The sequence below is a fragment of the Rattus norvegicus genome, chromosome 13, assembly GCF_021556685.1.
Source record: "Rattus norvegicus strain SHRSP/BbbUtx chromosome 13, alternate assembly SHRSP_T2T, whole genome shotgun sequence".
NCBI classification, from domain to species: domain Eukaryota; kingdom Metazoa; phylum Chordata; class Mammalia; order Rodentia; family Muridae; genus Rattus; species Rattus norvegicus.
The window spans coordinates 87,526,059-87,540,511 of NC_141546.1; the positions used below are offsets into that span (position 1 = coordinate 87,526,059).

The 14,453-nt window shown below is 46.0% G+C and overlaps 1 protein-coding gene across 3 annotated transcripts; it reads left to right on the plus strand.

Annotated features, from left to right (window-relative positions):
- Positions 1-7,898: 7,898 nt before the first annotated feature.
- On the plus strand, positions 7,899-10,682 carry Slamf9 (SLAM family member 9). Of its 3 annotated transcripts, none has more exon segments than NM_001105971.1 (4): positions 7,899-8,061; positions 8,605-8,946; positions 9,662-9,934; positions 10,335-10,681. In NM_001105971.1, coding segments are annotated over 4 exon segments (858 nt in total). In that variant the 5' UTR covers positions 7,899-8,018; the 3' UTR covers positions 10,535-10,681.
- Positions 10,683-14,453: the final 3,771 nt, after the last annotated feature.

The following is a 14,453-nucleotide window of genomic DNA, read 5'->3' on the forward strand; positions in this document are numbered from 1 at the left end:
TGACACTGACTATTCCCAGTTGTCAGCTTGACTACATCTGGAGTGAACTACCATGCAGAAAGGGAGGGCACACCTGTGATCCAGATCTTGAGGCTTTTGATCTGGATCTTGAGGCATAGTGGCCATGAAAAGCTTAGGCCCAGGCTAGCTGGTACATACCTTTAATCCCAGGAGACAGAAGCAAGCCCATCTCTGAGTTCAAGGCCAGCCTGGGACAGAGCAAGTTCCAAGTAAAGAGCAGCTTAGTTCCAGGCAGGTGGTCACTTTAATCTGAGTCACACCTTCTGCTGGAGGCCTATATAAGGAAAATGGGAGAAAGAAGGTTTCCTTCTTCTATGCCTGCTTGCACTTTCTTGCCAGCATAGCTGTTGGAACCTACTTCTTCAGGATTCCGGCTTCTACAGAAGACCGGCTGAAACACCCAGCCTCATGGGACTGGGCAACTCTTTGGTTCTCGGACTTCCCATTCACAGCTGCCTATTGTTGGGTTAGTTGTGCTGGCTGTAAGTCATTCCAATAATTTCCCTTAATATATAGAGACATTCCATGAGTTTTGTAACTCTACAGAACCCTAATACAGCGGCCAATGGAGTCTCTAAGGATTAAGAGCATCCCTCAGGCCCCGTGTGGAGCTGTTTCTGTACCCTTAGCCTCATCTTAACCTCTTTCCTGTCTGCAGTTCTTGGTTCTCCTGCTCTAGACTCTCTCTGTGCCCCAGTGTGCTCTGACCTCTCCCCCACTTCGATGATGTCACATCCTAATCCCCAATCGCCCCTTAGGGTGCCCTTCAACAACTGGAAGATCATTTTGTTTCGCTCCAGCCACCTTCATGGTTCAATCGGATAATCACCCCTTTAACACGGACATTTAAAGGGGAATGGGGAAAAAAAGGAAAGCATTTATGAAATGCACAGGCCCACCCCACAATGGGAGGATGCTTGCAAGCCAACATCTTTTCCTCTTTCCGAGGAGGAAGACTTAGAATTTACTTGCTAATAGCATGGTCAGGACCCGCTCTGCCGTGCTGTTCCTCATCTTTCCAGATCTAAAGAGAACTTTCTAGATCTGAGGAACTTTTCATTACTCCCTCTTCCCTAGGCCGTATACAATAATTAGAATGAAGAGATTCATTTCTCATTGTCTCACTTTTCTTTTAAAGACCTAGATAGTCGAGAGAGTGTTGGCGTGGATAGCTAGGGTTCCATCACTTTTAAGAATCACAGGGAAGGTGCCTCAGAATTCTCTCATGGAAGGTCGAGACTGAGGCATTTACCCACTCACCCACTCATCTACCCTCACTCCCCTGACTGACTTATACCCAACCCCTGCTCCTAAGCTGTACCTGTGCTTGGGCTGAGTTAGTTTCTCTTTGCTGCAGTAAGATCAAAGCAATAGAAAATTAAAACACATCTACGATGAGAACTTAAGCAAGTAAGACAGTGAGGATGATGACGTAATCATAAACACTGTCTAGGATAGAAACCAGTGTCAAACGGGCACACCGCAGAAAGCCTTAAGTACATGGTATAAACAAGATGTTGGAATGGATCTCTTGGCTAGGCGGAGCTGACCATGTGACAGATGCCAGACGATCAAAGTCAGCGTGACGGAGATCAGATCGCCCCTTGCAGTGGAAATTAAGAACCTGCGTCATTGCTCTTAGAATCCCTCATCCGTGGACAGAGGGCTGAGAGGGCAATTGAGAAAAATTGGATATAACCATCACTTTGGAAGTTTGCCGTGCAGAAGACAGTCTGAGGGGACAGCAACCTAAGACAGGCTCAGGGAAGTTACAGTTGATTATGGACTAAGGTCTGAGTCCCACCTAGAGAGCCAAGAGCAGGAAGTTGTGCTGTAGATCCTCGAATCTGTCAGGGAGGTGACATTGACAGTAGCCAATCAATTAGACATGACCTGCTTGGTTACCCAGAGACCACGATAATAGGGGCACGTGAAGGTGTGTGTGTGTGTGTGTGTGTGTGTTCTCTGTTTTCTCTATTTGTGAAGGAGGTATGTTCCAGATGTCTAGGAACGGAGGAAGGAATTGTAAAGAACCATCCAGAATAGAGACGCCTTAACCCACAAACCTCAACAGAAAATAGTTCCTTTTAGCCATCTCCCAGGACACAGAATACAAAGTCACTCAGCCAGATAAGAACAATTTGTCACACACACACACACACACACACACACACACACACACACACACACACTCCCCCGTCTTTCTGGAGCGGCAAGTATGAGCTGTGGGAGAGACATTGCTGGGAGCAGCAAAGAGGAAAAGTCAGGGATGGTGGCGAGCTGAGGGACGAGTGGTACGGAGACCTCCCTGTCCCATTCGGTACCCATGCTAGTGGGGAGAGAATATTTCTTTGTAAGTCAGGTGTGGAGTTTTAATTTTCACATGAGATAAGAACCTCTCATTTCTGAGATGAGGCCAGAGACCAAGGACAACTTTCTCACCCAGGGCAGTAGCAGGCTGCCGATGGGAACAAGATTAAAGGGGCAGTGAGAGAGAGAAAGGGAGCTGGGTTCGGATCACAGTCCACGAACCAAAGCGACCATTCTTTGAAAATCACATTGATGGGTAACTCTTCTCCACACTGGACCGGAAGAGCTCAGTGAGGAATGGGGGCAGCAATTATTTTTTTCTCTTTCTGAAGATGTAACTGACTGTTTATCTTTATGGGGACAGGCTCGATCAATGTGAGCCCAGACATCTCTGGCCGTCAGCACACTCACCGTAGCAGCAATGGAGGCAGCCTCTTGCTCTCTATCCCTTTAGGAGATAACTTTCTTCATCTGCAAGGATGAGCTGACAGCCTCTAGCTGCATCCCTCCGTGATTCACCACTTCTAGGGCGGCTCCAGCCAACAGTTGCACACATTGTGGCTTTGGCCACTCTTGCAGAAGACCTAGCTCTTGGGCCATCCTGCCTAACAGAGGGTCCTTTACTGGGCACTCCACTGCCAGCTCCTGTTAGCTAGTCAACTGAGACACCTATGTCATGGTACCGCACTCTAACTTGGTCCTGCTTTCTTTCTTCTCTGTTACCTCGTGGGGATCTTTTGCCCCAGGAAGCCATCAACATTTGCATTCTTTAAGCCCTAAACATTGCACACATGACCTTGTTTACTTTCTAGTCTTGCTTTAATTTTATTTGTAATTTTGGGTAGTTAATTTTCAGAAGCTGGTTAAAATTTTGTATACGCTTTTCATGGGCAGCATGTTGCACTGAAATGTGTGTATATGGGGTCTGAGGAGATAGTTCAGCTGTTAAGGGCACTGGCTGCTCTTCCAGAGGAACCAGGTTCAATTCCTAACACCCACATGGCGGCTCACAACTGTCTGTAACTCCTGTTCCAGGGGATTCGACACGTTTATACATGCAGGCAGGACACCAATGCACATAAAATAAAAATAAATACCATTTTTTAAAAGAAAAGAGGTATGTGTATTTGTGTGTATGTAGTGGAATAACTAAATTAAGTTAAATTAACACGTGTATTAACTGCCTCAAAAATCATTTTGTTTTTGTGCTACAAACACTTAAAATCTATTATCGGCACTTTCCGAGAATACTCAATGTTGTCATTAACTATAATCACCATATTGTACAGTAGATCTGTTGAATTTGTTCCTTCTGTCCAACTAAACTTTGTGTCCTATGACCACCATCTCCCCATCGGACCCCATCCCCAACTTCTGGAAGCAACCACTCTACTGTCCACTTCCACAGGTCCTGTTTTTTTTTTTTTTCTTTTTCTTTTTTTTTCTTTTTTTTGGAGCTGGGGACCGAACCCAGGGCCTTGTGCTTGCTAGGCAAGCGCTCTACCACTGAGCTAAATCCCCAACCCCACAGGTCCTGTTTTTAAAGGTCCTGCATCCTGTGGCATTTGACTTTCTGTGTCTGATTTGTTCTAGTTAGCATAATACATCCAGGTCCATCTCTGTTCCTGCAAATGGGTTTCTTTTTATTATCGAGGTCAAATAGTCCATCGGGTCTATGTCCCACATTTGCTTCATCCATCCATCCACCGATGGATCTCGGGTTGTTTCTGTCTCGTGGTGATCATGACTAATGCTCTATTACACAGGGGACCTCGGCAGAGCTTCAACATATTGGTTTCATTTCCTTTGGATGCGGATGAAGTGACGGAGTTGCTGGATTTAATTTCTTCTCACACAGACAGGGAGACCAATTTTTTAAAACTTTCACGTTCAAGTCAAAACCTGACCTATATTTATAGAAAATCCCAGTCAAAGAGGCTTAGTACTCAAAATTTGAAGTGGAAGGAGCATCACTTTCTCTTCTTACCTCAGTGGACTTCTCTCACCCTTGAGGATTTAGCCTCAATGTCTTCTTTCTTTGAGAGTTTTCCTCATTCCTCCTGCCTTCAACTTTGTTGGTTGGAGGCTCTTTTATTTTCTTTTTCTTTCTTTCTTTTTTGGTTATAAAATACCATTCTTGCTTCCTTGATACAGCATAGGAATTGTTGAATGGAACATTTATAGAAACTTAAAGATGATCCAGGGAGGTGGAGAGATGGCTCAGTGGTTAAGAGCACTGACTGCTCTTCCAGAGGTCATGAGTTCAATTCCCAGCAACCACATGGTGGCTCACAACCATCTGTAATGGGATCTGATGCCCTCTTCTGGTGTGTCTGATGACAGCTACAGTGTATACATATACATAAAATAAATAAATAAATCTGAAAAAAAAAAAAGACTATCCAGTTTGAGGATCCATCTGGTATCGTAAATTCTATAGAACATTCAAACCAATGTCTGTCCAGTCTTAGCTTGAATACAGGGGATGAAAACTATTTACTACAATCCATTGCATCCTTACAGACAAAGCTTAGGGTTTTTTCCCTTGCCTTCCTTCCTCCCTCCCTCCCTTCCTTCCTTCCTTTTTTCCCTTTCTTACCACTTTCTTTTAAATTTTCAGTTACTATGTGTGCATGTGTGCTTGTGTGTGTGCGTGTGTGCTTGTGCACTTGTGCATGCGTGTGCGTGCGTGTACACAAGCAGAAGGTTGGAGGGATATCATATCACCTAAAGCTGGAGTTACAGGCTGTTGGAAGCTGCCCGATGTGGGTTCTAGGAATCACATTTGGGTTCTCTGCAAGAACAGTATGTGCTCTTAAACACTGAGCCATCTCTCCTACCCAAGGTCCCTTCTCTTTTTAAACTTTTTTAAAATTAATATATGTTCTACGAAATACTGGGTTTTGTGACACATAACGCTGTATTTACTCTCTATCATCTTTTCTTGTCTCCGCCCCCAGTCTCTCTTTTCTATTCTTATGTACTCTTCCTTTAACTTGCTTGTTTTCCAAAATCTAGACTCTGCATATGAGAAAAAAATGGGTTATTTTGTTTGACGGGATTAGCTCTGTCCCTAACAATGACATAACTTCATTGTTTATGGCAGAATAAAATTTATAGTGAATATACATCATATCTGCTTTATCCATTTACTTGTTAGGCGCTCACGGAGAACAGCTACTGTGAATACAGTTGCAGTAAACTTGATTGTGCAGAGTGACTGTAGTTTTGTGACTTAGATTCTTACTGCTCAGGAATGGTATAGCTAGACCATATGATAGTTCTATTTTTAGTTTTTTTTTGAAAGAACCACCATACTGATTTCCCTAGTGACTCAAATTAGTTTACATCCCCACTAGTTTCAGTTCTACTTCTAGTTTTATTTCTGTTGTTGTGATAAAATATCTGAACAAAAAAGCAAGTTATTGGAGACACAGTTTATTTTGGCTCACAATTCCAGGTTATAGTCTATCAAAGCAGGGAACACAGTATCAGGAGCCTGAGAAGGCCACATCAGACTAACAAGAACATAGAGAAATGAGTACGTAGAAGGCTAGTCATATCAGACATACAGTCAAGAGCAGAGAGAAATGTCCATGCATGCTTGCTTCTTTGCCTGTGCTTTCTTCTTATACAGTTCCGGACCTCTGCCTAGGGAATGGTGCCGCCTACAGTGGGCTGGATTTTCATATGTCAATCAACCTCAGAGACATACCCACAAGCTAACTCAGTCTAGACCATTCCTCACTGAGATTCTTTTCTAAGTGATTCTGCAGTGTATCAAGTAGGCATACAAAGCTAACTATCATCACACTACCGAGAGTGTACATAAGTTAAGGGCTCCTTTTCTGGGGAATGTTTTATTTACCTTAATTCTATATAATCTCTTCTCAAATCTGATTTTCTCTAGATCATTGATCAACATTGATACTCTGAATGATTTAAAAATCTTTCCGTGATATTAACAACTCTAACTTAAACTCTTTAAATTATTGTCGTTGTTATTATTGTTGTTTCCTTTTTGAGACAGAGCCTCACTAGGTAGCCCTGTTTGGCCTGGAACTCAGAGCAATCCTCCTGCCTCTGCCTTCTGAGTGTTGGTATTAAAAGGTGTGTGCCACTATTCTTGACCTGAAACAGTATTTTAAGTGAGAATGGCCTTTTCTTGCTGCCCAGTGAGGGGTCTCTATGATGTCCCTTCTCAACTCACACCACAATTTAAAAAGAAACTCACAAGTGTTAATATCCTGCCAGTCCTTAATATCCTGCCAGTGGAGAAGGGGGGAAGTCCTCAAATTCCTTGCAGTAGGAACCCAAGGCACCAACCTTGTCTTCCAGATGGAGCAGTACATCTTCAAAGTGGTGATATTTACATAAAAAAATGTGAGGCGGGGCATCGAGAACCTCGTCTCCTCTAGGACTTCCCCGGGCCAGTTAGCTGTGCTGACATTTGCAGCTGCCTCTGGAGACAGTGGACTTTCATTACTCAGATCTAAGAGGACTTCTGGGAGTGATGGCTTCTGCTGGTCACCAATCCCAGAGCTGACCCCCCAGCCTCTCACAAAGGTGACTTATGTCAACCTGCCTACCATTGCTCTGTGTGACATAGATTCTCCTCTGTATTGTTGAAATCGCCATTCCATGCAACAAGGGTAATCGCCCACTGAATCCTACTTGATGGGATGAATGCTGGCTTGGGAAGTTCAGCACACATGCGACACCACCTCTGGGGAACACCCATGGTTCTCACCTGGTCATGCCTAATCTCTACTCCTAAAGGGAGCCTGAAGAGATGGAGAAGGGAAAACAAGAGTAGCCAAAAAGTCTGTGACTAAGACTGGTCAGGGTGAAAGCACTTTACCTGCTTCTGAGTTCACTGCTCCCTGGTGGAGGTGGCAGCCTAGTCTGTAGGTTTGCAGGTGTCTTCTGTGGCCAACCAGCAGTTCCTAGTGAAGACTCAGTGTTCAGACATTCCTGGGGCCTAGTCTGCTCCATTCATTGCCCAGGCCACTGAATCAGATGGCACTGCCACTGAGCAGGCGAAGCTGTTCTGCAGACATTGGGCAAAGCAGAAAGATAGGTGGAAGACAGGCTCGTTTGTTTGTTTGTTTGTTTGTTTAAGAGATCAATCCCCCATTCTCAAATGCATCACAAATGGAAATACACCTAGCTTTAAACAGAAATACTTCCCGCACTCATCTTTTCTAATGTTATGAAGACGGGTCTAGCAGCATCCAGGAACAGTGAAACATACAGAGGAAATAAAAGATTGATTCTCTCAGGGGAGATAAAGATCACAGCAGCATAGAAAATCCTGAGGGGTTAGAGAGAGTGTTTTGAGGGCCGACAGCTGGCTAGCGCATGCATATGTGATTTCTATGGGGTCTGGGCATGCAGATGGCGGGAACTAGAAAGTCAAAGTCTGTATTAGGAAGTGAGATTTGGGTTGAGTTTGGGGGATGGGCCATCTGAGACAGTGGATACATCATCTGACTGTTAGACTGAAGAGAGATGGTTTTCCATGAGGGCCAGGGAGGAGCTTAATGTGTACAGAGGAAGTTGGAGCGAGAACTATTTTTCTCTCTGCTTTCTGACAGAGACAGTCAGTCTGCTTCTATGGACTCCTCACCAGCTTGTGTTTTCTAGGGAGCTGACCAAGTCACTCTTCCCAGGTAGGAGCTGCAGATATGGGGGCCCTTCTGTGGTCACTCCTGCTGCTGCTTCATGAAGGTGAGTGGCTACCTGCTCCTATATAAGACTGTCTTTATACCCCCACTGTTCTACTTGGCCTTAGGCTACCAAGACCCTTCCTTTGGGGATGAATGTGTCAGCCCTTCTGTTGATGGGCACCAAAGTTGATTGTGACTCGCTCTGCAATAAACGTGGGTGCGCATGTATTACTGTTGTATGTTGATATGGATCGTGCTGAGTACGCCGTACCTATGAGTGATATACCTGGATCTTAGGCTAGTTTGGGGGAGCTTGTACTCTGATCTCCAAGGAATGAGAGGACGAGAGAGGATATCTGGGAGACATGCATTGGGTTGCAGTTCCAGAAGGACAAGAAAGAAGGAAAATGGTTTAGAGATACATGGGGACCATCCCCAATCAACTCAGGTGCTGTGGAAATCCAGAACTACAAGAGGTGGCTAGAGAGTCGTACAATACATGGAGCTACAGAAGGTGCTCAGATGAGGGTGAATCATAGCCACCCTGTTAACTAGTTGCAGCCGCCAAGGGATATCAGCCAGGCTGAGAGCATCTCTTTTTCAGCCAAAGGGTTTTCTGGAGATGATGAGGACCCTGAGGAAGTGGTTGCTGTCCTTCAAGAGTCTGTCAACCTCTCTCTGGAAATACTATCCAATGAAGAAATTGACAACATTATCTGGTTCTCTCAAAAAAACCTTGCCACCGTGATGCCAGGCAAAGAGGGGCAGCGAGTCATCCTCATGTCAGTGGATCCTCGATACCAGGGCAGAGTGAGCATCCCAGAGTCCAGCTACTCCCTGTGTATTAGCAATCTGACCTGGGAGGACTCAGGGCTTTACCAAGCCCAAGTCAACCTGAAGACGTCCCAGCTCCTTATCACGAAGTCTTACTCTCTCCATGTCTACCGTGAGTTTAGAACCTCTTTATTCTGGCTTTCCTGGGCTTGTCGTGGAAACTTGGGAGCTGTGGTAAGCTATAAGAGGCTGAAACTGGAAGGCAGACCGCCTGTGGTGTGGTCTGTTCCAGTGCCTGAGCTTTAGTCACAGGGAGAATGAATAGGAACAAGGAGGCACTGGGCACTGCGGCTGTTTCCATGGAGGTGCCCAAAGCAGTGAGAAAGATAAAGACCGAGTATAGAGCATCCAAGAGCCCTTTCTCACCAAGGAGATTGCTCTAGATAAACAGCTCTCGAGGCCTTTATCCCCCCGAGTGGTTTGAGGATTAATAAACATTTGTTCCCCCACTTGAAACACAATTTCTTCTCCACCTGCCACATTGAATCTACTTTGGGACTTGGAGAGATGATTACAATGTAAATGTCTTTAGGCGGGGGGGAGGGGTGATACTATTCTGTGCAATCAATGAGGTAGAAGAGGATTTGGAGGTAAGAGGGTATAAAACTAAGAGAGTGATGTTAGAAGGTACAGGGGGCTGGGCATCTGTTTCAGCATATCCTCTGGGACCCTGTAACCACAGTTATCCAGTTGTTTTATTTGGTTTTTGCTTAGTTATTGTTTGAGTAAAGGGCCTCTCCAGACAGCAGGAATGCCCAAGGCTTGAGAAACTTGGAAAACAGAGCCAACTCCAGAATGTTCACTGGGTCTGTTTTCTTCTCTTTTAGGGCGGCTGTCAAAGCCCCACATCACTGTGAACTCTAACATCTCAGAGGAAGGTACTTGCAACATATCTCTGACGTGCTCCACAGAGAGAGCAGGCAGGGACGTGACCTACATCTGGCTTTCATCACAGGACAGCGCTAACACATCCCATGAAGGTTCTGTTCTCAGTACATCCTGGAGGCCTGGCGACAAAGCCCTTTCCTATACTTGCAGGGTCAGCAACCCTGTCAGCAACATCAGTTCCCGTCCCATCTCTGTCGGGTCCTTCTGTGCAGGTACCAGAGCCCAAGACACTATTCCTGAGCCTGAATGCAAATTCTGTGCCTTGAGATGCTGCCTCTTTCCCCCACCCTGCCTGTGACTCTTTTTTAAGGCACATATCAGGACTCTAGAACATAACCCTCTCCTGCAGGTGCTTGCCACCGGATCGGGGAGTGGCTCCAATTTGTCAATTGCTCTGGATTTCCAGAGGAGTCTTCTGCACGTGACTTGAGATTGATAGCTAGATTTTAGTCCCTGAACTTGTGTGCACAGAATAGGTATTTCTAGAGAGATTTGCCACAAGATGTGAGCTGATTATTAACCCAAGAGCCTTTCTGAGAAACCCTAGGTAGATGTCTGCCCACTAAAATTACCAGTCTTCTACTGAACTACTTTCTTTTCTCCCTATCCCAGATCCTGGATATCCGGAGAAGCCTTCGACGTTCTGCTTCCTGGTCAAGAGCTTGGTCCTTCTCTTACTCTTGGTAATTCTAGTTGTGGGAGTCTGCATCTCCCAAGCCTGGAAAGACTCTGAGAGGCCAAGGGAGAGGAAGCTCGAGAGAAACCGAATTACACTGAGGAAGAAGGGGAAGTCTAGCTCTACTCCAGTCTGATTGGCCTTTGAGGTCCTCTTCTGAGTTTCGTTTCAGTCTTTAGAGAAATTATCTGGGGAATAGGTGGGAGAGATCAGAGTTGAACACCGAAAAGGGCCATATTTCCTAAGAGACACCATCTAGCAATAAAATCAAGTCTCTACCAGTATGGGGGAGCTGTGCCTGGTGCTTCTGTTTGCACTGGAAAGTCCAGGAAAAATCTGTTTCCCACTCTCACTACTGAAAGACCACCGGGGTGGGGAAGACCCCCACTCAAATCTCGAGACGACGCAACCCCCAAGAACTCACGAGAAACCGATCTTGATGTAATAAACAAGAGGTGTATTTGAGGAACCAGAGCTCTGGGGACGACACATATCTCACACAGGAGATAGAGGAGTCGACCCCGAGCCTGATTAGGGGAAGGTATTTATAGGGAAAATTACATAGGTAGTTGGCAACAGTCACACAAAGCAATTTCTTTTTCTTTTTTTTAAGATTTATTCATTATATATTCATTATATATAGGTACACTGTAGCTGTCTTCAGATACACCAGAAGAGGGCGTCGGATCTCTGTACAGATGGTTGTGAGCCACCATGTGGTTGCTGGGAATTGAACTCAGGACCTCTGGAAGAGTAGTCGGGTGCTCTTAACCGCTGAGCCATCTCTCCAGCCCCACACAAAGCAATTTCATTGGTTTGTAACTTGGGCTCAGTTCAACTCTAGGCCACCCTGCTTCTGGGGCAAGCTGACCCTAATTTTCGTTTTTCTCAGGACTGTTGAGTCAGGCCTTATCGAGGCCAGATGGTTTGTGGTGGCTATAGCCAGGCTACATCCCCAAAACATGTTATGTTATTCTTTGCTGTGAGGTGCACTTGTCCTCACAGCAGGGTCAGTGGGGCATAGTTTAAAATCTTTATTCTTTCAACTACCTGTCTGGGCATCTTTATTGAAATCCATGCCCCCTTTCAGACTTGCCTCTGCATGGGAAAATGAGTCCAAAGACCCCATTAGAGTGAAATATTTGTTTTTGCTATATGCGTCCTATTCTCCACCATCCTAAGTCTTATATACTTTAAACTACACCGAGAGGCTTTCTCAGATAATTGAACTTGTGAGTTGTAAATGATGGTAGTTCATTTAGAATTCTGAGTAAGTGTTATGTCTAAGACTCTTTGCTTTCCTGCTCTGTCTTTATTCTGGCTGCAACTTTACCTCCTACCCAGTATACCAAATCTACATAGAACCCGTCCCACAAGAAGGTGGGAGGGGCCCCTGCAGAAGGACCTCTCTGGTTTATAGTTGAGCTTGGTGACCTCTGTTATCTTCCTGATGCCAGCTGCTCTGAGCCCTGCTGCTCACCTGGTAGAAGTGACGACTTGCTGGATCAATTGCCAAGATCTTGCGTTCTTGACTTTCACTTAAGATTGATACTGTTCAGGTGGGTGTGGTGGTGGTGCACACCTTTAATCTCGGCATTTGGGAGGCCGATACAGGCAGATCTCTGAGTTCAAGGCCAGCCTGGCCTACAAATTGAATTCCAGGATAGTCAGGGGGCTACATGGAGAAACCCTGTCTAAGTTGATGGGCCTTCTGTATCAGTGTGGAGCTCTTTGCTTTTGCTTTTTCCATAGCTCTAGGTCTGACATGCTTATCATATAATTTTCCCCAAATCAGATCTTGTGTATTTTACTTAGGCAGCTGCCAGGGTTTGGGGGAGGAGCAGGTATAAGAGAAGCTACTCAGTCAGTAGGACAGGGTGAGTAATAAATCAGTGGAGGTGACTGATCTAAGATACACCAAGGAGGGAACTGGGTGAGATCTCGGGAGATTTTGGTTTTGCTCTGTCCCTTTCCCCTGGTCTGGGATACTGTGTTTATCCAACATCCATTGAGCCACAGTTCAGTTCCACAAAGAACGCATAATTGAAAGGAAGTCATAGGTGTAGCTTCTTGGAGTCCTTATGTTCCCACCAAGTTGGTATGGGCTGGGATCCCTGCAGAGCCTTGGAAGAGGAACCTGAAGGGTAGGAAAAGAGCCATGTGGTGTGACGCCTTTCCTGTCTTTGCGGAGGACGCTGATTTCGAAAGTGTCTTCCAAGAATAAGAATATGAAGTCTACGGTATAGGAAGATGCATCGGGGGACCATGGAGACCAAGAAAAGCAGGGCACATGATCTGACTACTAGGGCAAACTAGGAGGAGGCTCTTCGAGGAGTGGGGGACAGATTCAGAAGCCAAGTCCATGTGCACAGAGAACACCTTCCCTGAGTTTCTGTGAAGGAGATGGGCTATCTTAGAGCTTAGGTAGAATGTGTGGAGGTTGAAAAACTAGCTCCCAATTCACCCCTAAAACTGTAAACTGATATTCTAAGAGTTAGGACTCTAGAAAGCAGTTCTTGGCCTGAGGCTGGTCATCTGGGCCTCCATTAGGTCGAACAGTTCTGTCTTAAACAAAGGTCTATAGCTTCAACTTCCGTCATAACTGGTGCCACTGCAAGGTGAGGGTCTGCCTGGGAAAAACAGCTGGTGCTCATTTTTTTTTCCCAGACAGGGATGGCCCATATCTCATGTCTTTTAGGAGCTGGCATACATAGAGAAACAAATAGTCCCTTTGTGGTTGGTCCAGGGATCTCCCTGCAGTTGGCAGAATCCCTTCTTCTCATAGCCAGTCTCTGAAGAGAGAAAGCCCAAAACAGCCTGGAAAAACAGGCTGAAACCTGGAAGCGAGTGTACCTCTGGAAGCTGGGATAGTAATGTGGCAGTATGTGGTAGGACACTCTTACTTGCCATTTGAAATAGGTTAATGCCAACTGTCACCATGCTTCCCGCCATGATGACAATGGACTAAACCTTTGAACAGTTAGCCAGCCCCAAGAGTTGCTGTGATCATGGCACCTCTTCACAGCACTGAAAAGACTGTGTGTGCTTGTGCTCCCACCTCCTTCCCCCAGTCCAAGTTCTTACCGTGGCTCAAAGCACCCAGGCACTTATACCTAGAAGAATGTTCCACTCTCAGGCCTTACTAGAGATGGAAGGCCAACCACAGCAATGAGATCTGATCTGGATGGCCACTATAGGGGGTGGTGAGACAGTGGCATAGGTGTGCTTAAAATCTTCCCTAAGGGTTCCCGACCATGATTTCAATGTTTTACCAGAGCCAGACTGTGGGGAGGACAGTAAGTTGCTACCATGGAGGTCTTCTGAAGGAGCTCACTGGGACATATCTGGACAATGTGGCTTGAGCCTGGTGGGAAAGCAAATGGCACACACCCGCACAGGAGAGCCAAGACGAGTACAGGTTTCTGAGGGCAGCTTTAGTTCTGCCTGTGGATAAAATGTCCAAGAGGTGATGACGTGGTTGCTGGAGCTGAGGAGGGCTTAGGGCGCACCTCTTTTCTAACAGTGACTTCTGCTGGATCTGAATTCGGACCCTGTATGTGTCTAGGTGGGAAATCTTGGGCAAGGTCCTTCATCTGGTCTGGCCGCTGTTTTCTCACTAATACAGAGAGCTGCGCTCACTCTGCGGAGTTTCAGCGCAGATTACACGAGCAATAAAGTAAACCGTGCCTATCCCAGGGTCTGGCACCCTGCAAGGGTTCAGTGCGTGATCAGGTACTTCATCCATTCTCTTTCAGTGGCAGGCTGTCTGGGTGCCTGTCATTTCCTCCTCCGGGGCTTATTTCTCTAGGTTGGTGGTGCTAAAAGCTCTAGCAGTCCCAATCTAAGAGCTCAGCACAAGGGAGGGGCCTGGGTAAAAGCTGGGAGCTCGCCAAGACAGACAGGTATTTCCAGTCCAGCGAGAGGAAATGGGTGGGGGTGGGGATAAAGATAGAAGAGATCAGATGGGCCCCAGACTTGGGTGGATCCCCAGGGAGGGGGCGGGGAGTCGTGCTTTCCTCCTAGTGCTCTTGCCCCTAGCTCAGATTTCAACCTCC

Bases quoted from the DNA above. Each gene is read 5' to 3' on its own strand.
- Slamf9 (XM_087580299.1), top strand. From the start codon at position 8,019: ATGGGGGCCCTTCTGTGGTCACTCCTGCTGCTGCTTCATGAAG. The intron at 8,062-8,604 runs GTGAGTGGCTAC...TCTCTTTTTCAG, and splicing joins CCTGCTGCTGCTTCATGAAG to CCAAAGGGTTTTCTGGAGAT. The intron at 8,947-9,661 runs GTGAGTTTAGAA...CTTCTCTTTTAG, and splicing joins TTACTCTCTCCATGTCTACC to GGCGGCTGTCAAAGCCCCAC.